The 25,731-nt window shown below is 42.1% G+C and overlaps 1 protein-coding gene and 1 long non-coding RNA gene across 2 annotated transcripts in view; both read left to right on the top strand.

Moving 5' to 3' along the window:
• Positions 1–25,198, top strand: part of LOC138739778 (calmodulin regulator protein PCP4-like) — a 64,203-nt gene extending 39,005 nt beyond the window's left edge. Inside the window, exons 2-3 of the mRNA XM_069892349.1 lie at positions 17,318–17,369; positions 24,878–25,198. Coding sequence (XP_069748450.1) covers positions 17,318–17,369; positions 24,878–25,011 — 186 coding nt within the window. The 3' untranslated portion in view covers positions 25,012–25,198. The remainder of the gene's footprint in view (positions 1–17,317; positions 17,370–24,877) is intronic.
• Positions 7,676–9,168, top strand: LOC138739779 (uncharacterized). Its single transcript, XR_011342414.1, has 2 exons — positions 7,676–7,812; positions 9,111–9,168. It is a non-coding gene; the product is annotated as an uncharacterized lncRNA (long non-coding RNA).
• Positions 25,199–25,731: the final 533 nt, after the last annotated feature.

Genomic DNA, 25,731 nt, shown 5'->3' with positions numbered 1-25,731 from the left:
TCAAAGCAGGCCAATTTTGCACTTGATCTCTGATTTGTACATTTCTGGACCAGGTGATCCCGATTCTGCCTTCATTAATTTGGGATTGTGACTGCTTACTGTTCTAATGTGCACATTAGGTCACAGATGGGTGATTTTAGTGCCCATTTTATGCTCATGCAACAGACATGGTAACTACTGATATGGGCTATAGAAACTGATAAATGTCAAGAACCACAGGCAAAATAGATAAATTTCAACAACTAATAATCAGGCCCACGAGCCCATGCCGCCCAAATACACCGACTGACCTACAAACCCTGTTCGTCTTTAGAATGTGGGAGGAAACCAGAGGAAGTCCACACAGGCACAGGGAGAACTCACAAACTCCTTACAGACGGCATTGGATTCGAACACCCAGTCGCTTGAGCTCAACATAACACTGCAATAACTGTGGTGCTTACCATGCCACCTAGTGGATTGGAGAGAAAATCTATCACTTGCATCTGGCCTGGCCAACACTCCAAAGTGTTGCAACTCAAGGATTTACAAGGATGTTGCCTGGCTTAAAATACCTAGAGTATAGAGAAAGATTGAAGAAGTTAGGACTTTATTCATTGGAACATAGACGGTTGAGAGGGGATTTGATAGATGAGTTTAAAATTATGAAGGGAATAGATAGACTAGATGCAAGTAGACTCTTCCCCCCTGAGAGCAAGGGAGGTTGAAACAAGAGGACACAAGTTGAGAGTAAGGGGGTTGTGGGTGAAGAATAGGTGGGGGGATCTAGCAGAGTTGTTTGAGTGAACCGGCGTGAACTTGTAGGGCCAAGATGGCCTGTTTCCATGCCATAAATTGTTATATGGGTTTCTTTCAGTGTTGCACAGTACTTTTTTAAACCTCTCTAGAACTCAGTCATATGATAATGGGTTCTTTCCTTGTGATCTTCTCTGCATTGCTTCCTGATGGTGTATGCTTCCAGGAGTCTTATCTGAATATGATGACTGAAGTGACTGACCCAGTAGAGTTGTCTACCTAGCTTCAGCACAGTGGTTTCAGATGTTCACACCCGATTAGGTAGCAGAACAATTCCATCGCATACTTAATCGTGACTGAATTGTATCTGGAATCAACTAGCTTCCTGGTGGATATTTTACCCGAGGATGGTGCGGTGCATCTTTTTGGCGAGGGAAGGGATAACACCACCTCAGTAGCAATCAGGGAGGCAAAAGAAGGACAGACCTTCTATTGCCTCTCAATGTTCCTACAAGATAACTGGTCATGTCGAAGGATTAAACATCAGAGCCTTGGATATCTCCAGAAACACGAGTCCAAATACTTTAACGACCGTGAGGGAATTTGATTTTATTTCATTTTAAATTAGAGAGACAGCGCAGGTAACAGGCCCGTGAGCCAACACTGCTCATGTACCCCCATGCTAACCTTGTACATCTTTGGAATGTGGGGCGGAAATGGAGCACCCAGAGGAAACGCACGCTGACACGGGAAGAACACACAAACTCCTTACATACATAAACTCTGTTCAAGCCTGGAATACTGGGCCTGTTTTACTGAAACTAGGGAGTTCTAAAAACCAATTTGTTTCACCAAAGACACACAATGCTTGAATTTGGAGTAAGAAAAACAACCTGCTGGGGGAGCTCAATGAGAGTAAAAAAACATTCCAATCAGAACCCTCCATCAAGACAGGCAAAATGTTCCAATCCAAAATGCTAAACGTTCCTTTGGTCCCACTGATACTGCACAACCTGCTGAGTTCCTCCAATTTTTTTTTCGCTCCTGGCTCACTAAATGGGAAGAACACCTCCCACTCTTACTAAAGGGCCGTGGTGATAGACTGAAGGAACAGAACTGATACGACTGTCCTACTGAGAGCTGACATACATTCGATGGCTTGAATGGCCCTCCTCTGTGGTAGAAATTTTCTGATACTGCGAGATAGGATTCCAGATGCATTGCAATGCGGTTGACTCTTAATTGCCCTCTGAAGACTGTTCATGCAAGAGTAATGAGGAATAGGCAATGTGTTGTCTTCCTAGTGACGATAACAACCTGTAAATTAATTTTAAAGAAACCTCGCAGCTTCTACAATTTAAGCTCCCTCCATAATTAATAAAATGAATCTTTAGCTGAGCTTTCAGTGAGGATTATTTCTGGAGCCAATAACCATTTTAAAAAGAATATTTGTGTTGCTGCAGCTGGGAGTTGAAATAATTTGATTCAAAGTAAATTCCATCATCTAAAAATAGATTAAACATTTTTTTATGGATTAGGAAGGAACGTCTTTAATAAGATGTCCGTGATTTTTCTTCAAGATGAATGCAGTGTGTGGTTGCTTTTTATTGCAACTATTCAAGATTATCATTTTTCTTATAAAAGATGTGCCTGCTACACATTTATAAATGAGTTTTAATGATTGGTAGTGTGCAATTGCATTAGGTATCTCTTGGATAACTGTGTCAGGGGAAAATAATTCACTACCTAGTATCATAATACTGGCTTGAACTGAAGAACCAGTGACAAGAATGGACAGAATGATTCATTGCGAATACTGAGTGACACTGGAATCTGAAGAAGTAAAGAATCACTTCTATTTGTATAGCACCTTTTGTAATATGATTATAAAGCATGATGGGATAGCTTCAACTAAATCATTCTGAAATGCACCTACTGTGGTGAAACGCAATACAAGATCTAATTTGTTCATAGCATTTTGACAGATAAAAGCAATGTTTTGATTGACCAGTTCCTTTTTCTTACAAAATGCATCCTACTTGAGTGGGATGTTGTTGAACGTCCCTTCTGAAAGAGCCGTAGGTTTAATGTCCTGAACTGTATTCCATGCAAAATCCTCCACAATTCCTGAAATTAAAAATAAACAGGAGCAACCATATGCCAAGGATAAAGACCCATGCTCAAGTGTGGATAGGACGGGTTTAGAGGGATATGGGCCAAATGCAGGCAGGTGGATCTAGAATGGTCAGTGTGTGCAAGTTGGGCCAAAGAGCCTCTTTCCATACTCTATGACTTTATGACTCTCCAAACCAACATCTGTTAGGAAGAATGTGGAAGCTGTGGAGCGGGTGCAGAGGAAATTTACCAGGATGTGGCCTGGATTGGCAAGAGGTGGGCTTTTCTCTTTGGAGCCAAGAATGATGATAGGTGACTTAATACAGGTCTACAAATTATGAGAGGAATAGATGAGGTGGATGGGCAGCACCTTTTCTCCAGGGCAGGAGTAGCAAAACAGCAGAGGCGAAGTGAGGGAGGAAAATTTAGGTTTTTTTTTGTTTTACACAGAGAGTTGTGGGTGCCTGGAAAACATTGCCAGGGGTGGTGGTGGAGGTTGGAACAATAGGGGCGTTTAAGACAATTTTTGTCAGGCGCATGGATAAAAGTAAAAGAGACCATTTTGAGGTAGGGAGAATGTATTTTTTTTTTCTTTTCGGATGTATATAGAGGTTAGTACGACATCATGGTCAGTATTCTGTTGTAATATTTGATGATCAAATATGAGACATCAATATGGACATTTATTGCAAAGTTTTAAACAGATAATGGCCATTTCAAAGAATAAAGTGCTGCCCAGAGTAGTCTATACTCTACTCAATAAAGTCATTGGACATTGCCCTCAGCTAGTGATCTAAGATCTTTTCCTGTAACAATCCCTACAAAGTTGCAAGGTTGTGAGGGAGTGATCATTGATAAAATGGACTGAGTCCGAGGGGAAGAACAGGTAAGAGGAAAGGTATAGTAAGTTGAAGTAAGAAAAGACCACGCTTTTCAAGGAACAAAAAGGATACAGCAGGTAGCCACAGGTAAGGTCAGGTTTTATATATCATATATTTTGTTCCTCTAATTCTAAGTAGTGGGAATGGCAGCCAAGGCAGGGTGATGCTCCTCTTGCAGAATGTAGGTTGTCAGGGGAGCCAGCAGTATCCCTGATGACTTCATTTGTGAGAAGTGCATCAGCTGCAGCTCCTGAAAAACCGAGTTCAGGAATTGGAACTGGAGTCGGATGAACTCCGGATCTTCGGGAGGCAGAGGGGGTAATTGACAGGCATTACAAGGGACACTGTTTCACCCAGGAGGCAGGTGGAGGGTAGATGAGTGACAGTCAGGAGAGGGAAAGGGGACTGGCAGCCAGTGCAAGGGACCCCTGCAGCTATTCCCCTCAATTACAAGAATCTGTTGGGGGTGGGGGGGAATGATTTACCAGGGGCAAGCCATGGTGATCAGGTCTCTGGCACAGAGTCTGGCCCTGTGGCTAAGGGAGGAGAAGAAGTGACCTGTAGTGTTAGGGGTTTCCATAGTTAGGGGGACTGAGAAGAGAATGGTATGCATCCTCCCTGGTGCCAGGATCCGAAATAACTCAGATCGAATACATGGCATTCTCAGGAGTGAGGGTGAGCAGCCAGATGTTGTGTGTTCCATATGGGCACCAATGATGTGGGTAGGAAAGGTGAGGAAGTCCTTCAAGGAGAGTTCAGGGAGTTGGGCACTAGGTTGAAGGATAGGACCTGAAGTTTATTGTAATCTTAGGATTACAACCCATGTCACGTGTTATTGAGGTTAAAAATAGGAGAATAATGCAGCTTAAAAAATGTTCCAAAAGTAACCCTGGAAGTTATAGGCCAGAGAGCCTGATGTCAGTCATAGGTAAAACCTTTTTTTTAAATATAAGGGAATCTTAATTATATCTTATCTATTTTTTATTCAACATTAATTTTGGTTATATTATGGGGAATGGATTAACTATTAACTAAATATAATCATAGAATTCAATGTTTTACATGGGATAAGTTGTAAACAATTATGGCTAAACTTCTGATTTACAATTTTCGTGTGGTATGTACATGATATGATTATTAATTAGAGGATCATGTATAAAGAGTTTTTTCTATTAAACTCAATAAAAAATATTTTTAAAAAGAAAGAAATATTTAAAATGTCCTTAACCATGGGAATGGGGCTGGAGGATTGGAGGGTATTTCATTTTGTTCCGTTGTTTAAAAAAGGCTCCAAAATTAACTCTGGAAATTATAGGCCAAATGAGCCTGATGTCAGTAGTAAATTATTAGAAGGTGTTCCAGTAGATCAGATATACAATTATTTGGATAGTTAGAAACTGATTAGGGAAAGTCAACATGACTTTGCGCATGGAAGGTCATGTTTAACCAATCTTGTAGAGTTTTTCGAGGAGGTTACCAGGAAAGTTGATGAAGGAAAGGCTTAGGATGTTGTCTCCACGGATTTTAGTAAGGGCTTTGACAAAGTTCCGCATTGGAGGTTGGTCAAGAAGGTTCAGATGCTAGGTATTCATAGTGAAGTAATGAACTAGGATTCGACAGTGGCTAGACAGGAGAAGTCAAAGGGTGATATTTGATGATTGATTCTCAGATTGGAGGCCTGTGACTAGTGATGTGCCTCAGGGATCAGTGCTGAGACCATTGTGATTTGTCATCCATATCAATAATCTGGATGATCATGTGGTAAATTGGATCGATGACACTAAGATTGGAGGGGGTTGTGGACACCGTAGAAGTTTTTCAAAGCTTTCTATCTCTTTCTGTTGGGTGTAGAACTCCCGAATGACATTGCACACTCATCTTTGATCAAAAGCAGGTTTTATTGCACGGGGGGACATGATTTGACATAAAGATTTGATGCAGCAATATCTTTTTAATGCATCAAAAGAATTTCTAGACAGCTACATTGCTTTTATCACATTGCAGTTTGAGAGTGCCTGCCATTGGAAACCTTTCGGAACGTTTCCTAATAGTGATTAAACTTTATAGGCTCTAATGCATTTTGGGAGATTCTGAAAAGGTCACAAAAGTTGGTAGATAAAAATAAATGTTTGCTTCTTTTGGCATAAACTACTTTGATTAGTGTTGGTGGATTTGTTATCCATCAATGCAAACATATCCAATCTTCGAAGAGAAAAACATTACAAATTGGAGGCAGCAAAAAAGTGAAATATTACATCAATGCGAAAACATTGATTTTGTTTTAAGCATTGACGATAACATCCTGAAAAATAATTAATTCATGAAGGTGAATCAAAAGCTAATAGAAATTGGGAGGTGGGGTGGGAGGGGGTGGGGGGTTCACACACACACCCCAAGTTTATTGAATTGGAATCTTGATTATTCCATTCAGAGGCAGACAACAATATTCTTGTTGTCCATTGTTGCTGAACAAAAAAAAGTCAGTTTGATCTCTTTCCAATTAGAGGCATTTTCAAGATTATCACTATTCCTGTAAACTGAAAAACAATATTCCTAGCTGGCATCAAAGTAGATTGCTTCTATGACCTTCCTTCGGCATAGAATTACCCAGGGGCACCCCACCGTCCTCAGAGGAGAAGCACTAAGTATGCTGTTTGCAACACTCTTTACTGGTTCAATTTTACCTTAATCCTTTTTTTATACAAACATTACCTTGTTGAATTAATGAAGCCCATGCTTTTAAAATTGCACCGATCCTCAGGTGGGTGTGTTCTCTTTAAATAGTTCATCTCATTAATTGAGGGTGGCAGTCCCTCCATTGTGATCAACGTGAAGCAAAACTGGAAGTATTCTTAATTTAGTGTAGTATGTAGTAAGCATCTTCCTGGCAAGGAGGTGCTGAAAACCCAGTCCTCATTATAATGGTACAAAATGATTCTGGTTTACAGCAAGAGTTAAGATTGGTGCTGTTCCTTAGGCACAGATTTTAATTGAAACTAGATGGATTAATATTTTCTGTTAATAGCACCCACTTGCATGCCCCATATTCTTCCTTGTTTATTTGATGTTAGCCTTTCAGAAGGCATATTCGACCGAGGCTTTAAATAGAACACATAGCCTCCTTGTTTTAATACTATTTTGACAGATGCTCTAAATTAAATGGGTTATCAGATTTGAGGCTTTGACTCTCTTAAGGGGAATATTTCCTGATTGTGAATTTCATGAAGGTTTGAACTATATAATCCTTTCCTTGTTTCTTAAATTATAACCATTGACGAAGGTCACAAGCTCCGTGAAAGCTCTACTTGTGATGCATTATTCATTCCCTCTGTCTTAGGGACTAAGGAATACTAGTCTGTGGAGGGAGCTTTATACAGCATGTAAATCATGGACTACCCGCATGATAATAACCATTGAATTAAATGGTACAGAAGGAAGCCACTCAGCCCATCTTGGTTGAGCCGACTCTCAAGTAAACAAAGTTTTACAGCATGGAAACCCATTCTCCATTTCCATGATCTTCAACAGAAGCTTTATTCCACACCCCGCCCCCCCACCCTAAGTAATATCCAATTTGTTTTTTAAGGTTGTTATAACTGCAAGGACTGTTTAGGGAACACCACCATAGCTTTGTGCATGGGAAATCATACTTTGCGAATTTGACAATTTTTGAAGAGGGGATCAAGAATAATGATGAAACAGCGTGGCAGACATTGTCTACATGAAATTTAGTGAAGTGCTTGACAGGGATCTGCAGAGTAAAGATGTGATTAAACTCGAGAAGATGCAGAAAATCTCCACAAGGATGTTGCCTGGATTGGAGGCCCTGAGGTTGGACAGCCTGGGTCTGTTTTCCTGAGAGGTGACATAATGACAGTCATTGTGATGGTAGATAGCTAGTGTCACCTTCCCATGCTTGGGGATTCTAAATCTAGAGGGTACAAGGTTAAGGTGAGAAGAGGGAATAGGTTTCAAAGGGATCTGGAGCTAAAGTGTTCACACAATCATTCGTATCTGTACCAAGTTGCCAGGTGAGGAGATCGAGGCAGGAACAGTATCAATATTCGAGGCAACTGGACAGGTACCTAAATGAGCAAATTAGAGAGGGGTATGGAATTAATGCAAGAAAGTGAGATTTCTAGAGACAGGCCTTAAATGTGATGGATTGAAGGGCTTGTTTCTTTGCTGTACATCAATGTGTTTCCAGTTCCACCATAATCAGTGTTATGACGTAATAGCAGATCCTAAAGTTGTCACTTGCCTCTGTACCCTTGGACTGCACCATTTCATCAAGCATGGTCGAGAGTGCAGTCTCTGATCCCAGCACATGTGGGAGGCTCAGATCCTCTCTCAATAGAATTGGCCAGCTGAACCTGTAGAATGGCACTGGTAGTGTGAGGGGCCCAGGATCTCCCTCTTTCCTAGCTCCCAGGTTTAGAGACTGTCAATGTGATTGAATGCTCATGAATAATTTTAACAGGCAAATGCTTCCTGAAGCAAATCAGACAAAACGGCATCCCACCCCGCGGATGTCAGTCATGTCTTCCCGTTGATTTTAACTGCGATTGCTGCAGGATCACCAGGTGGATTTTCCAACCTACAGGTGTGGATCACTGTTGAAGTTGGAAATGCCCTGTTGTACCTCATGGGAAGTACACTAGTGGAGAGCAGGGACTGTTGGCAGCAGAGCGCAAGATGCACCATTCTGGACTTCAGGGCTTCTTTGAAGAAATAAGGATTAGTCTGACAATAATTTATTCTTTAACACCGAAGGATTTCATTCAACCCATTGAGTACCTTAAAGCTCTTATCAGTCCCATTCTCTACTCCTTCATTTTCCTCTTGACAAATTTCCTGTCTTTCTAATCCCTTTTTGTTCACTTACCTATTTTCTTCATTCTAAATCCTCTTGCTCTTAATACTTCTGCCAACTGGAAGAGTCTCTCTTCTAAGCAGACCACATTAGGATCTTTCATATCTCTATTAGTTCCCCTCCTCTGCCCTAAGGACAGCAATGTCAGTTTCCAAAGTCCATCCACATTACTAAAGTCTTTTGATGCTATTAAATCTCTCCTGCCTCTCCAAAGACTTCAGGTTTTATTTCAGTCAGGCACAGTGCTAGAACTTGTGCCCCCAATTCTAGTCTCTTCAACCTGAGGAAACCTAAAGCATGGCAGTACAGAACAGGCTCTTTGGTCCACAATGTTGTGCTAACCTGTATGAACCTACTACATAACTTATTTAACAGTGTCTCAGATGTTTGTCGTCCCCTTCTGGAATCTTGCACATTTCAATGAAATTGCTTATTTTTCTTCTAAACTCCATGGGAAATAGCCAAACTTAACTTTCTTCATTAGACAATTTTTTTTTTCCAAGCAGAACAATATGATGAGAGAGCTTGAAATAGGATATAGAAGTTTGCGTCTTCAATACAGAGGTATGGTTACCAGGAGTTGAAGTATACAGGTACCTGGAGGTTTCCAGGTCATTTGGAAACATAGTTAGCCCATAAATTGTCAGGAAGTCAAATACACAGCCATCTGTCAACCTGGGACTTTCATGTCCAGGTATTAGATTGGTGACGACCAGCAAGAGAACACTAGAGAACCTTGCTTCCTGTTTCACCTGCACTAAAAGGGGTAGTCTTTCAAATGAGGCATTAAATCAAAGCTCCTTTTCCCATCTTTTTTTGGTGGAATTTAACAGATGCTGTGGCAATAGTTAAAATGGGTTCACCCCTGTTTCTTAATACTCAGTATTATTTGCTGATTTTCTTTATATATAGCTCTCTGTGGGATTTGACTATGCACTAATTGCCTGCCATATTTCATCCAAGGCGAGATCAATTTTGGTTGGAAAACAGTTTGCGACATCCTGGCATTAAGAAAGACACTACATAAACGTAAGCCTTTCAGCATGCTCGCATAAGAATAAATCCATCTGTCCTTTATCCAGAGGGAGCATCACAGGCAATTTCCTGACAATTAATGGCTCTGTGGGTACAACGTCCTGCACAAAGATGGTGGGCTGAACACATCAATATTGTACCTTGGCATGACAGCGATTGCACCGGGAACAATTATACATTGTACATACGAAACCCTAAACAAGCTCTACAAATGTGCCACAAGTAACCTCTCAATGGTGCATGAAATGAACTGGAAGCTGATTATGCACCTAATGGGTTTTCATTATATCCTATGCCCTAATTCACACCTTTGAATAAACTATATCCTGGCACAGTTTTGTAGCCAAATTCCATTTTTCCCCCCAGGGTTTATGTCTTGATGACACATCATGTAAGATGATATATTAACCATAAATACTGGGGCTGTAGTACATTAAAACTCAGAATAATAGCGGGTGAAGAAAAATATTCAGCCATCTGCATCTTCAAACATCAGGTCAAATACAAATTTTGCAAAATGGAGACGTAGCAATAAAAGTGGATTACTTGTCTCCGTTCAGCTGTTGTTCAAATATGATGGTCTTCCTGAACTGAAAGGATGCTCCCTACTATAACTGGCCAGTTTGGAAGCAAGCCAGAGCCAATTGGACAATGACCTATGCTTACATTGAGCCAAATCATCATCCTGGAAAATGCTAGAAGTCCCATGTGCTTTTGCTACCCTTTGTTAAGTATCAGCTAGATCTCTGGGCGCAAGTTGCACCATTTGCTCCAAGTGAGACATGTGATGGTGGTCAGGAGGACAAAGGGACTGAAGAGATGAGTGACAGGCAAAGCACATTTTGCAGCCATCGTTTAAAATGTATTACCATGTAATTCTACAGCTCGACCTGCTGAGTTTCTCCCGCAATGTGTTTTTACTTCAATCACAGTGTCTGCAGGCTTTCGTGTTTTACTCACACATAAGCCAGACCAGTCGAGGAATGTATATTTCCTTCCCTGTAGGGCATCCAAAGAACCATGTTGCTTTTTGTAACCATCCAATCATTTCACATTTGCCATTGCTGAGAAGAGAGGTTTTGGTACCAGATTTAAGTACTCATTTAAATCCCCCACCTGCCATGGAAAGATTCAAACTCATGTCTTTGGATCAATGATCCTGAACTCAGATAACACTCAGTAACATTGGGGAAAATCTACTACGAATCATTAAGTGCTTCATTCTGAACTTAAAAGATTTCCAATTCCACAGCATTGTTATTGTTGTGCTGAGAAGGAGTGCTTCTTGTGCCAATTGAAACATTGCCAGTCAGGAAGAGGCAGCACTCATATGCTCAGTAGTATTTCAACTTAAGACTGCACAGTCAAAAGGATTCACTGCATTCCATTTCTTAACATGCCCCCCCCCCCCCCCCCCCAGGAACTTACAATACGCTTCAAGGGGTTTTCTTCATCTAAATAACATTCCAAAGGGAATATCTATAATCCCACTTGGTATTTTCATCTGAAGACTTGCACTGGGACCTAGTTTGAGGTCCAAGAAGGGTCACAGTGCCAGCCATGTTTGATTTGCACTTTCTTTGCTTATCTGATCTAATGAACAGCTGGAACAAAGACAGTGAAGCAAGCAACCATCTTTAGAAATAATCTGACACATTTTAAAAAAAAACAGAAGCTACCATCAAAACATACAAATATTCACAGTATAATTATTTGCATTGGACAGATATGGCTTGTAGAGCACGTCGAAAGAACCAAAGACTTGTTGATCCAAACCAAGGCTTTTATTAACTAAAAGACTGGAGCACATCACAAGTAGGTCGACCAGTCCAGAATGTCCTGGTCTGGCTAGGAGCAATCCTTTAAGACCTGCTAGTAGGTGGCAAGGCTTTTATTAACTAAAAGACTAGAGCATATCACAAGTAGGCCGACCAGTCCAGAATGACCTGGTCTGGCCAGGAGCAATCCTTTAAGACCTGCCAGTAGGTGGCAAGGCTTTTATTAATTAAAAGACTGGAGCGTATCACAAGTAGGTCGACCTGTCCAGAATGACCTGGTCTGGCTAGGAGCAATCCTTTAAGACCTGCCAGTAGGTGTGGCTACACTCTCAGCCAATCACAGTCATCCTATACGACCATCTGTACATCTACACATTGGTGATAGAATCTGTACTATCACATGGCTCAGCATTTTTTTTACACTTTCTTTTTACTCACAGGATGTCAATGGGCAAGGCCAGATTTATTTCCCACAATGTAAGGGCCAATTGAGAAGCCACCCAATTGTCAGTCAGGGTCAGATTCACATCTTGCTCAGACCGAGGAGGATACCTGACTTCTCTCAGTAAAGTTTATTTGTAAGCATCAAAGGTTTTATAAAAAAACTATCTAGTTCCACTCACGTCCCACTTTAAGTATTCCCTGTGCCATCGGTGCTCTGTGATTAGTAAGGGATTGCTTAAGGTGGGATGTGGGTGGAAAGAAAAAGGTTGAAAACCACTGTTTTAATCATACCTCATTGACTCGTTATGTGCGCGGTTTCATAACTCCAAAGGAAATGGGCCAATGACAATTTTTCTCAAACAAAATGCTTCAGCAACAATTGGGTCTTGAGCAGAGATTCTCAACCTTCCCTTCCCACTCACGTCCCACCTTAAGCAATCCTTTACTAAGCACAGAGGAACAATGGCCTAGGGATTACTTAAATGGGATGTGAGTGGGAAAAAAGAGGTTGAGAACTATGGATCTAGTGTTCCAATGGTCTCTATTATGGACATTAACATTTATTCATGGGGATGACTGGTGAGGCTATGATGGATGAATTACTAGTTCTGCATATAGAGATCTGGGCTTTTGATCCAAATAGTATAAATTTGAATTGTTTCAAACTCACACATTAAAGAATATCCAAAGACTGTTCTAGTTCTAGTACCGTAAAAATTACAATTAAAGCTGACTTCACTGCTCCTTCAGGGAGGGAAGTCTGTTATCCTTGCCCAGTTTGGCTTACAAGCGAGTCCAGACAAGCAGTAAAATGGCTGACTATTGGCCTGCTACTCGAAATGTCCAACAAACTATTCAGTACAAGGAGTGACAGGGATGGAAATTTAATGTTGCCCATTGTGTGAATGTAAAATTTGAAAATATTCAGGAATAATTGAATGAACTAACTTTAACCCAAGATCTGGACACCTGCCCCTGGACTATTGGTCCAGGGGCATAAAAACGATGCTAATGTTCACTGTTGATATTCTAAAAGCCAATCAAATATGAAGTAACAGTGGTTCTCAGAGGTCAGCTAATTGTGGCTGGGATTCTCAGGCCAAAGGCTGTTTCATGTCACTGGAGAGTGGGGGATGAAGACAATGCTGGGAAGCCACTGTTCACATGCACCCTTTCAGCAGTGGTCAGACTTGAAGGTGCTGAGATTTTTTGCCATTCAGAGTAAACGTGTTGGCACTTATCTGCAGCACTCCTCCAGTACATTAACCTTACTGTGGTGAAGATCCACAGTTCACGTTGGTTGCTGACACAGCTGAATGATCCTGTGCGAGTAATTGTATTTTCTAAAGAAGCTCTAACCTAGTTAGACTTCCACTGTTCATTACAGCCAGCCATCCACAATTTTAATGGTGACCAATAACATACTGATTAAAGGCAGTGGGATTGGAGTTACTTCCAAAGCACGCCAAGTATCCATTGGTCTCCCATAGAACATAGAAGCTCAACATAGGCACTTCAGCCCATTTTGTAAACCTACTCCACAGCGATCTAATTTTTCCCTACTTCACATCCATAACCCTCTATCTTTCTAACATCCATGTGCTTGAATGTCTCTCTTGTACCAGTCTCCACCACCGCGGCAATGCATCCAGGCACCCCCCTCACTACAAGTTTTTAAAAAACCCTACCTCTGACTTCTCCCGTAAACTTTCCTCCACTCACATTTAACTGACATCATCTTCAAGAATGCATCAATTAACCATGGACCGGGAAAGTTACTGAGCCACCAACAGAGAGATCTGAACTGCTGCTGGTAAATTAAAGATTTTGTTGGAAAGCTAATAAGAGTTACAGTGACCGTGTTGTTATTAAAACTTCTCTTGCTTAGTAATGTTCTTCAGGATGTCTACCATCCCTACTTGGTCTGGCTTATATGGGACCACAGGTCTACAGTAAGTGATTGACTCATGCTCCTTTGAAATGCCCTTGTCAGCCCATGAGCAAGGCACAATAAGCATTAAACATTAGCCCAGACTGTAACAACATTGAGGATATTGTCTCAATGGAGATATCTGAGGTGCTGCACTGAGGTTTTCAGTGGAATCCCACAAAGGAGGGAGAGCAAGAACGAGGATCAGCAACCTTCAGAGCAGTAGTCTCCGAGAGGCCTGTGCAGGCAATCAACGTTGGCAGCTCAACAGAGAAGGGACAAAGGGGTCCACTTTCTCCAGAAGTAAACCGCAAAGTTCATAGGCCCCATCTTTACCAACATCATTTCCAAGTCACCCCTGAGATCGATCACAGGGTGAGGACTCCAGTTCATCAAGCCCTCATTTACCTAGGGATAGACAAGAAAGGAGAGCCCAGTGAAGGGAGATGGTGATCAGGTTTTTAGATAGTGATTGGATCCCCACATCCAGATCATCCTTCATGCCCCATTCAAATGCAGAGGAGAATCCAAATGTGAAAGTCCTTGTGCAGCGTCTGTTTAGAAGCTTGATACGAGGGTACAAAGTGGACAACACGTAACATGGAAGCTAAAAGTTTCCAGGATGCACTGAAAATCTCGGTGATTTAAACAAGAACTCCCATCTCTATAGAAACACATGGCAGTATATTATCACTCACTCTCTCTAATAAGAGGTTTGAACCACTGATCATTTCTATACTTAGATACATTTTTAACAGCAGGGGATAAAGCAATCCAATTCCACACGAGTTAATGGAAAGAGATTCTACGTGCCTGTTTGCAGCAATCTTCCATTATTACAACCATAACTCATTAAACTCTTATCAACTGTGAATTACAGAGGCAGCCTATCTCGCATCCTGTGAATTCCCACAAAATTAAGTATGGGATGTGAAGTTAATCATAGATACGGAGCAGAAATAACAGGTTCTAGCTCCATCACTGATATTTTGCGTTCTATTCCCCACAAGGTGAAGTCTCTTGGTTTGAATTATTACTATAATATACTTGTGCCGAGAAGCAAAAACCCTTGGATTTATAGAATGCCTTTCGAGCCAGTTTCTTTGACATATTGATAAATACATCAGATAATTTACACAAAATTAGCTCCCACAAGCAGAAATGAATGACAAGAAAGACCGTTTTCCATGTCTTTCAATTGAGGAAAAAGTGACAGCCGGGACCAAATTTGTTTCTTGATCAACATTAGCCTCACTTCACCGAAGTGAACGAACAACCTTCATTCAGCTCTCTTCTAGTATTTTTGACAAACTTCCTGGATTGTGCAGAAAATTTCACTCTAACTCATTCCCCCAATTGCATTTTACTTCCTAGTGGGGATTTCCCTGTAATGGTAAATCTGTTGAATAACGGCACAGCTAGTAGAAGGTATTGTTTCCATAAAGTGATCCACCACTTTACAGCTCAGAATTCATTTAATTTTACCGTAGACTTGATTCCATTTTAGGGTAAGGTATCTTGAAAGGAGAGAAAGATCTTCAGGTCATTGCAGCTATTCATTTCACATTCCGTAAATAGTTACCTCTGTCACAGACCCTTCCTCTTTTCTCGCTCAGGACAACAGTGCCCAGTTCTTAACTCCTTTGCTACAGCATCAGAAACAATATTCAGGAAACAATTTTAAAATTATGGTCTCCCTGTGAAACACACAATTTTCTTCGATAAGAACGGCAGATAAGCAAGTTAATTCCGGGTTCCTAATTCTTTTGTGTTGTGTCACCTCTGTCCTTTGCATTTACAACATAGTAGAAGTATCTGGCCATTTATACACGTGCCGTCCAATTACACCCTAATTAACTTGCAACCCTGTATGTTTTTTGGAGGGTGGGAGGGAACATGAGCACACAGGGGAAACCCACAGACACAGGGAGAGCCTACATGAGAATAAATGTGAACCTTCCCATCATTAAGAAATGTGACTGAATACTCTTTAATGATACTCATCTGCTGGATGAGCACAGATGCAAGAACAGTGAAGTTCATCTGCATCCAAGACAAAGAAACCTGCTTGTTTGACACCCTATCAATCATCCTAAAGCATTCCCTTCACCACTGGTGCACTGTGTGAACCATGTACAAAGTGCACTGCAGTTTCTTGCAAAGGGAAGACAGCATCTCCTGAACCCCTGATTTCTACCATCCAAAGGGCAGCAGGTGCACGAGACGACCATCAGGGCCTGCTCCCAGTCACACACCATCCCGAGTGGGAACGCCATCACTGGGTGTCAATCCCCACTCGATCACTTTGCGGCGGGCACCTTCACCAGGAAAAGGAGGTCTCTCATTGCATTGAGAGCACATCTCACAAATGTCAAGTTTAAAAAATACCCTTAGATCAAGTTATATCAACATGTCTCGGAATAGCTTCTTCCTTATTTTTCTTCCCATCCATCTCACCACCTCCTCCCCGCCCTTATTTGGAAGTATATTGTCCATCAGGGCACGAACATGATTTTTACCTTGAACTCTCCATTTTTATGCCTCTTTTGGATTATGATCCATGCTTCTGTGGAGATCATCTGGGTAGGATGTAATCTAATTAACATCTGAGACATTTGGTGGTGTTTGGTGCTTAATGGCAGATGGAAAAAGTATAACTTGAGCTATTGGAGACAAGAGACTGAGAGAAATGTGTTATTTTGCAATGCCTGAAGCTACTGTTTGGAGGAATGGTTTAAAGAGCGTGGAATTAAAGGAAGCTGTAGAAATGTAAATGATTATCTAGATATAACATTCAAATTTTGTTTCCAAGCCATCGCAGTTGACCAGATAGCTAAGTTGGGAAATGACAATATATCGAACGTGTTCTTTGAGCATGGGGGTAACATACTCTGCCGTAAACTTTATCAAAGGTTAAGAACTCAGTGAGAACACGCGTACTGCGTGGAGGGAATCAGAATAAAGAGAAAACAGGCCTGACAGCTGGTTTCCAGATGCAAATATACTCCAGCCAGCTTCAGTGCCTGGTGATCAAGAACGGAAATGACTTTGTACAAAATTGTTAACTTGTAATTATACGCTCTGCTGACACCCACTGATGGGAGGGCATGATTGCATAATGGAATATTTACAAAAGGCAGTTTCCACTATTAAAATTGGGCTCCAAAAGAATGACAAAATTTAAATGCATGACTGAGTCATCATGTGCGTCCTAATCCCATGAATTCCATTTCCATTCCTGACTTTGGGCTGGGGGGGGCGGGGGGGGGGTGTGGAGGTGGGGGTAAGACGACCATCAGGGCCTTATTGTTATCGAGTTGTGCTGAACACAAATTTTGGCAAGAGACCACTGATAAAAGAAATGACTACACTTGGGAAGGTGTCAACTTGCATATTGGCCTTACTGTATGTGGGGCAAATGGATGGCAAAAGAAAATAGAATCAGCGAGGACATTCCAACGGTTGGAATGAATCTGTGCACATGGAGGCTTCACAGGAAGTAATACTATTTTCCTTTCTTTTCCAGAGACAAAACACTGAAACAAAGTTTGAGAAAGAGAAACCATCAGATAGCAAAGGTAAAACCTTCATTTTTATCTATTTTTAACTTGGGCTTACATTACAGGCAACAGGCAGGAGGGAAGTTGAGACATCTTAGCGATGGAACGCTTGATGCACTATCGATGATCACAAAAGATTGAAGTTGTGAAACTGACAGGGTTTTATTAACTGTAGACTGGAACAGCCGTTAACCTCACTGACTGAGTGGAATGGGGAGCAGGCAAAGGGCTATGGATAGGATGGGTCTCGGGAGGCGTGTCCAGCTGGCAGCAGCCAATTATAGCGTAACGGTGGTTTACCACTACGTTGCAATGGCTTCTTCAGGGAATTTTGCGCCATGGAATCTCTGCTCAGGAGATTATGCCAAAAATAACACTAAAACAGTCCTGCCCTGGCAATACCTAATTTGTCTTCTACAAACTGGATCAAACGAAGATAATGGAATTTGTTATTGGTTGCCACCATAAATAGCTGCAAAACAAATCTTGTTTTAATGACTGCTCTAAACTGCCAGCTGAAACGTAATCAGTTCACACAAGTGTTGTTGTTGTGAATGAAGGGTATTTCGCTCCCTGGCTGTTTAGGGGCAAAAATCCTTGTTTCTGCCCTGTGGGCAGCTAAACAGTCAGCCCACAAGTGTGTACAGTTTTTTTTGGACTAGCAATAAATTATAATTCTGTCTCACCCATAGGAAAATCCTCAGGGTTGTATGTGATATCACGTATGTACTCTGACAATAAATCTGAAATCAAAGATTCCAGCTGTGTCCTGAGCCATGTGCAGATAGTAGAATAACTCAGCACAACTTTGTGTAATTGGCCTCAGATGCCCAGTATAGTAAACAGCTTCACTTTTACATTTCTTTTCCATCCTTTGCTTTCCCAAATTTATTTTCCCTGTTCCAGTGTGGAAAAGCTTCACTTTTACCCAAATTCGTTGACTTAACTCATCACTAACTTGATTAAAGAACAGAGGATGCTCGAGATAATCAAATCCTCATCTTAAAGAGGACCTTTTCCCCTTATGTGATGGTACACCACCGGCCTACTGCAGGGGGCAACCTCTGTACCTGCAGGAGTGTAAGGGGACAAGGTAACACCTGGCCGGCTGTCAATCAGTCGGCCTGAATGGATCAAGCCCTACCCGGTCGGGTGTCAATCACCCTCCGGGATATAAGCCTGCGCCGGCTTCCCGAGACCTCACTCAGAGTTGCTGCAGCTACAGCCAGCCTGGCTCTGTGGAAGTCTTTGTGGATTGAAGCCTGTTGTACAGTCTTTACTTTTGTGTGTGTCTGATTCTGGCTAACAGCGCACCACACCTTGACTGATTATCGTTTGAAAGCATTGACTTTTTTGGGAGGGAGGGATTTGGTCTTCTGGTCACTATTCCTGCACCAAAGGGTAATGCTTCCCGTCATCCAGACAGTGAGGATCAGTCCACTGTCAGACAGACTTACAGAATTTCTGCAACATAGAATGGGGGCCATTTGATCCAAAGGACCCATTCCAAATCTATGCAAGACAAACCAATCAGTCATTCAACCCCTTTCTGCTAACGGTATTTCCACCCCTCCCCCCAAGGGAAGCTAAACAAGAATGTCTGCAGGGGTCAAGGGCACAAATGTGCTGGAGAAACTCAGCAGGTCGTGCAGCATCTATAGGAAGTAAAAAGGAACCAACGTTTCAGGGCTGAAACGTTGTTACCATTTACTTCCTTTGGGGGTTGCATGACCTACTGAGTTTCTCCAGCACGGTTGTGCGTTGTATTATTTCGAGAGAATGTGTCCATTTTCCTTTTAAATATGATCAATGTATGCACTCCCACCAGAATTTTAGGTTTGAATGACAAATCTTGGAGATTAACTGCATGATAATATTCATTATGTCACCCCTGGTTCTTCTTTGTCCACTGAAGCTCAAACCTCCCATTAATGAAACAGTTTCTCTCTGTTCACTCTACCCAGATCCTTCCAAAACTCAAATCAACTTCCTTGGCTCCAGTAAGAATCATCAAAACTACCACAGACTTCACATATAATGGAAATCCCTCAGAAATGGTTCCACAATCTTTTCTGTATCTTCTCTCAGACCTTTACTCCCTTCCCATAATGTGGTGACCAGAATTAGGTGCAAATAAGGAGCTTCTGCCCCCAGCTTCCCGGCAGTGAATCTCTTGATTTCCTTTCAGTTTTATTCAGCCCACTGAAACACAAATGAAGGCTGGTTAATCCTTCCAGTGTATCCCAGCAAACAAATGATGGCCGATTTGTGATCCAACTCCCTACTCTGACCTTTCCCTTTGGAACCTTTGCTATCAGAAATCTACCAACTACCAATCTCCACTTTGAAGTTGGTATATGACACACCATATGTAGAAGAAAGTTTTATATTTCCACCGCTGTCTTTTTCAAACTTTACTCTTTTAAGCAGTAAAACATCAAAGTCTGTAGACACCTGATTGATGTAAAAACACAATGATGGAGAAACTCAACAGGGCAAACAGGGTCCTTTATACAGCAAAGAGTTTGCCCTGCTGAGTTTCTCCAGCATTGTGTTTTCACTCTTGTAAGGCCTGGATCTAGACACATACCGAGATTCTGCCGTCAGTGGAAATATTTCCTTTCCTCTAGTTTTCCTTCATAATTTGAAATGATTAATCATATTAATATCCAATTTCAAGGAATATAACTCTAGTTTTTACAATTATTTTTCATTCTTTAACTACTGAATTCTAGATATCATTCTGGTAGATCTATGCTGTCTGCCTTTCAAAGGACCCTATTCCAGAACCGTGGTGCTCTATGGCAATGGTTTTCAACCCTTTTCTTTCCACTCGCATCCCTCTTTAAATATTCCCTATGCTGTCTGTGCTCTGTAATTAGTAAGGGATTGCCTAAGATAGTATGTGGGTGGAAAGAAAAAGTTTGAAAACCACTGTTTTCATTGTACCTCATTGACTCGTTCTGTGCACGGATTCATAAACTCCAAAGGAAATGGGCCAATGACCATTTTTCTCAAGCAAAGTATTCCAGTAACAATTGGGTCTAGAGCAGTGGATCTCAACCTTCCCCTCCTACTCACATCCCACCTTAAACAAGCCCTTACCCATCACAAGACCACCGATGGCATAGGGATTACTTAAAGTGGAATGTGAGTGGAGAGATAAAAGTTGAGAATCACTGATCTAGTCTGTAAGCTGAGACTAAGTTACCCCACATAGCTGTAGCAATAACCTATAAACCTCCGTACAAAGGACTGCATTTCACAGAGATTACAGATCATTTTCATGATATTTCAAATGTTCATGGAACATTTAGACCACCACTGTTTCTAAATACTTTCTTTTAGGAACTGGTATTAAAGCAACACCACAGATTTAAAACAAAAAGTTTTGTTGTTCATCACTTAATTTGGTGAGCTAAATTATTGACAAGTATTTTTTTAAAACAGCATGAAATATTGAGTGCCCCCAGTAAAGAGGGAATTAATATTATATTTAACAAAAATAGGACCAAAAGAATTTGGAATTAAGCAATGGTGAATGGAACAGATCTGCTATAGATTGTAGGCAAGAATGGAATATTAAAAGGTGGGCCATTGAAGTTCAAGGAACAATTGATTTTGTTCTGGAGAAAAAGTGATAAATCTTAGTTATAACAACGTGAATCCAAGAAGGGTAAAAGGTGTGGCGGGTAGGACAATGGTATCTATTCCCTTCAGAATTTGGAGAATGAAGAGGGTGGAGAAAGTGATGTACTTGAAGATAAAGAGCTGGCTGAGAACTGAGGGTGCAGAAGGGAAGAAATAATATCCAAAGCCATTATTGGAAAACCATTATTAGGTAGCAGGGAGATCTCCAGGAGCCCTTTAAAATAAATGTCACGGCACATAAAAGCTCCTTCCTCGCAGAAGTAGAGCAGCAAATTCAGTTTTTTTTTTCCTTGCTGATCATTATTCAGTGAGTCCACATTTGCTGAACCAGCGTTTCCAGGAAGGCAATCGATGAGGATGCAGGCCGTGCCTGCTGCTACAAATCAGTAGCTGGACTTAGGTGACTGTGTTCTGCTTATATAAATAACTTTTCTTTGCTGCAGTTATCACATTCTAGAGACGCTGAGGTGTAAGTAACGAGTTGCGACATTGGAGGTGATGTCAGTGTGACATCATATTGGTCAAAAACCACCACCAAAGTAAAGCAAAGAGTGCCCACCACTCAGGCCTGAAGTGGACTTCCTGAAAAAGAAGCGGAATGGCTTTCCCTGACCATGGCTGGCACAGAGGTGGTCTGAATGATGGATTACGGTGTAGAGCTCGTCGAAAGAATCAAAGACTAGTTGATCCAAACCAAGGCTTTTATTAGCAAAAGACCGGAGCTCTTCACAGGTGGCCAACCAGTCCGGAATGATCCGACCTGGCTAGGGACACAACCCTTTAAGGCCCAGACAGTAGGCGTGGCTAAGCTCTCAGCCAATCGCTGTAAGCACAGTCTAGATACAGTAACTATATACACTATGTACATTGGTGATAGGTCTGTACTATCACATACGGGGATTAGCAAATGATTTTTTTAAAATTTTACTCCATAGAAGAAGCCAATTCCAGCCATTGAGACTCTTTGCATACAATCAAACTACAACCCCATATGTTTTGGAGGGTGGGAGGAAACCAGAACATCCAGGGAAAAGCCATGGGGAGAAGGCACAAATTCCTTACAGTGCCGGATTCGAACACTGCATTAACCGAGCTGTTCTATTGAATGTGAGAATGCGCTTAAAGGGCTGAATAATACTGCTCCAATTTTCTTTGCAGGAAGCTTTTCTAACAGTTCGGAAAGGGGGCATTTGAGCCCACCATCCTGTTTTGAAAAAATGCATACCTTGGTTTCCCACCTGGAGATGCACAATGTTCCACGTCACTCCAATGTACAAAGACTATGGCTCTGCTCATCTACAAATGTTATACTCTCTCTCCTCCAGGCACATTCCCTCCCTTTCTCAGTTACTTTCCCTTAAAGTTATCACCAGAGAAATAATGGGGAAGGATAGGTATCCTGGTTAAAGAACTGAGAACTGGGGAGGTGGGGGGAGGTGGGTGGGAAGGAGAGGGGCATAGCTTCAAATCAAGGCAATTTGGTCTGAAGTGGGGAAGAAATGTCTTCAGAGGGAGACAAATCTCTAGATTTCACTAATTCTAAAGTTAGTGGAGACTCAGTTATTGGGTTAATTCAGAATAAATAAATGAATTTCCAGACAATGACAGAATTATGGGAGAAGGCCAAAAATAATATTGACTTAGAATATGAACCATGGCGTCAGAACAGATCCAAGAGGAAAATGGCCTTTTCTCACTCTAATTTCTTTTTCTCCTTCTCTCACCCAATCACTGACCTTCACACTCCCATCCAATCAGTGAACTTCACACTTCCACCCAATCACTGATCTGCACACTTTCTCTTTCAAGAAGATGCTCCTCCTTCCAATCACTGTTCTCTTTCTTAACAAGAATTAAATCCTCATGAAGGATTTTGGCCCACAATATTGCCTTCCATGGCTATTTCCTGAGCTTCTCCAGCATGCTCTATGATCCTCAAATTTTCCAACCTCTCTTGCTTTCCACTCCCACACATAATTGCTGCCCTTTCCACTCCTGGTTGCTCCAATCTCCCTACTTCAAGATTCAAAGTTGTTTTATTGTCATGTAATAAAACAGAAAAAGTAATATTACACAAAATTTGCTTCAGTCTGTCATAAGGCAGACAAAGGTTCACCATCAGCAGAAATTGCCCGGCACTCCTTATAGTCAGAGGAAGAGACGCAAAAGAGAGTCTCCCCAGAAACATTACGTGTCCATGGATTCACCTCCAGCACTTCAGCAGCCTCACAGCCTTCAGTCCAAACGAACGGCAACCCGAGCTCCAGATCCAATCCTCTGACGTGATCAGGAAGGCCTCAGGGCCCTTCAGCCAATCCCAAGCCAGTCTCCGGCAGTCCACAGCCTGGTGTTAGTCCCTTGAACGCAGTCGCCAGCAACCCACAGCCTGCTTGGGTTCCTCGTCTTGAATCGCCAACAGCCCTTGGCCTGTGCGTTCTTCAGCCACAGACCCCCCCCTTGGGTATGTTACTTTGGTCACCGACCCATAGTGTAATCTCTTCTGCTTCTCCTTCTCAGACACCCTTCTCGAGATGATTTCAAGATGATGCACTCCTGCCAAATTTACTGTCCAGTGGAACCTTGTCTGCACAGCCCTGGGAATAGTTATCAGTCCTGCCCATTATCCTGCCCTCACCCTTGAAAAGAGTGAGCCTGACCTCAAGGCCAACTCTAACTCACACTGGTCTGCCCTCTTTCCTCCGTTGTCGTGATTCATAAGAAAGAGTGTAATAGATATTTAAATAGCAAGGGAATCAAGCACTGTGGATTAAGTGCAGGAGAGTGGCTCTGAGGTAAAAGATGATCCATAATCTTAATGAATAGTCGACCAGGGTTACTTCTACTTCTACAAAGTGTACACGTTTTCATTTATTCAGGGCTAGAACTTAGAGTCGTTCCTTTAAATTGAGAGATGTGCAAAATGTGAGTCAGGAATTGCACATGGGGCAGACCAGGTGAGGACGGTCCATTTCTCTCCCTCAGGGATATGAGTGACGAGATGGGAATGACAAATCCCTGGCTGCTAGTCCAACAACTCAACCATGACATTGCCTTGCCTTGATCGATTACGCAAGGCAGTATGACATGGACTGTTGACTGTGCCTCAGTGGCAGTGATTTCCCACCGCCCCCACCCCCACTTTACCGTTCCCTGTTCCAGTCCCACTCCAGATGTGAGAGGCAGGTCCCGGTTGAGACAGCAGTGGAAGTGCTACATTCAGTTTGATGCACAAACCGGACGGCAGGGTTGGCAAAGCACCACTACAGCACCAGTGATAGGGTCCGGAGTTCGAATCCCGCACCGTCTGTAAGGAGTTTGTACGTTCTCCCTCTGTTTGTGTGGGTTTTCCACAGGGGCTGCAGTCTCCTCCTACCATTCAAAATGAACCGGGGTTGTATGCCAGTTGGGTGTAATTGGACGTCACAGGGCCAAAAATGCCTATTCCCGTGCTATATGTCTAAATTTACATTTTTAAAAAAATGTAAATTTAAATTTAACTCCCAGAACATTATTTCCAACAGCCGGAAAATTAAGCTGGAGACAAAGTCCAACGCAGCCTGCCTAAAAACAAATTATCTGGTGGTTTGTTGTGATTGCTGCTTGTGGCCTTTTGCTGTGTGGGAATTCGCCGCTTTGTTTCCAAACTTCAGGGAGCTGTAAACACTTTGGGACACCCTGAAAGGGAAGGAAGTGGGGAATCCTTTGGAGGTGCCTCAGTTCCTCGAGCAATTTTTTTTGAAATGTCATGGTTAAGTTGTTGGCACCTCAGGAGGTCAGTGGTTGGGGGGGGGGGGGGGAGTTGTGCTGCAGCGAGCGGGGTGGATGGATCAATAGACTGCCAAGGCTGACCACCCCCTGCTCTTTCCTCCTCCTAGATGCAGCCAAAGCTTCAAAGGAGGTCGCCGAAGACTTTGACATTGACCTTCGTGCCCCCGAGACAGCGAAGGCTGCTGTTGCAATACAAAGTCAGTTCAGAAAATTTCAGAAGAAGAAACAAGATTCTTCTTAGGACTTCGATCAGATTCTGTGAAGGCAGCACATGAACCGACAACTCTCTCAGTTCTCTGGGTGCATGCAATCAAAATACCGTGGTGTCTGTGTATTGAATATACTCCCTAAAGATGCATCTCTAATGCTCCCCTTAGTCATTCCCTTGTAATCTATTTACACATTAATAAAATCAATATTGTACCCAATGCATTTCTAATGAATTTATTTTTCAAATCTGCAAGAGAAGATGTTTTGTCCAATTATCGCTCTGGTACTTTCGTAGCAGCTGAATGGTTTACGGAGTTAAGGCAAAGACGTGTGTCCTCACTCTCAAACGATGATACAAGCTGCCTTAAGACTTCCTTCCCAAAATTGTGCAACATTCACATCCATGTGTGTTACCGCTTTCTGCATGGAAGCACATGTGACAAAAGGCAGAACTTCTATCCTGTTAGCCTGGAATAGTGTTCAAGTCAAGTAGCAATGTCTGGACATGATGATTGAGCAGGCAGCAGGGGGTATAGACAGCCTTCTTCCATAGGCCACAATGGCATTGGAGGAAATGGACCAGTCAGCAATCGGCAGACCGTAGGCCTGAACGCCTGCTGATGACATAGCAGCAAGGCTCAGCCAGCCAAAATGACCCAATAAAGCAGTACTATTTGTACTCTTGAGTGTGCGTGTCTTCTCAACAGCTCCAACCCAGAACTATAACCACAGCCACATGCTACAGACTCAT

The sequence above is a fragment of the Narcine bancroftii genome, chromosome 7 (genome assembly GCF_036971445.1).
Source record: "Narcine bancroftii isolate sNarBan1 chromosome 7, sNarBan1.hap1, whole genome shotgun sequence".
Classification (NCBI taxonomy): Eukaryota; Metazoa; Chordata; class Chondrichthyes; order Torpediniformes; family Narcinidae; genus Narcine; species Narcine bancroftii.
The sequence above is the reverse complement of the archived record's forward strand: the minus strand, read 5'-3'. Positions and strand labels throughout refer to the sequence as shown.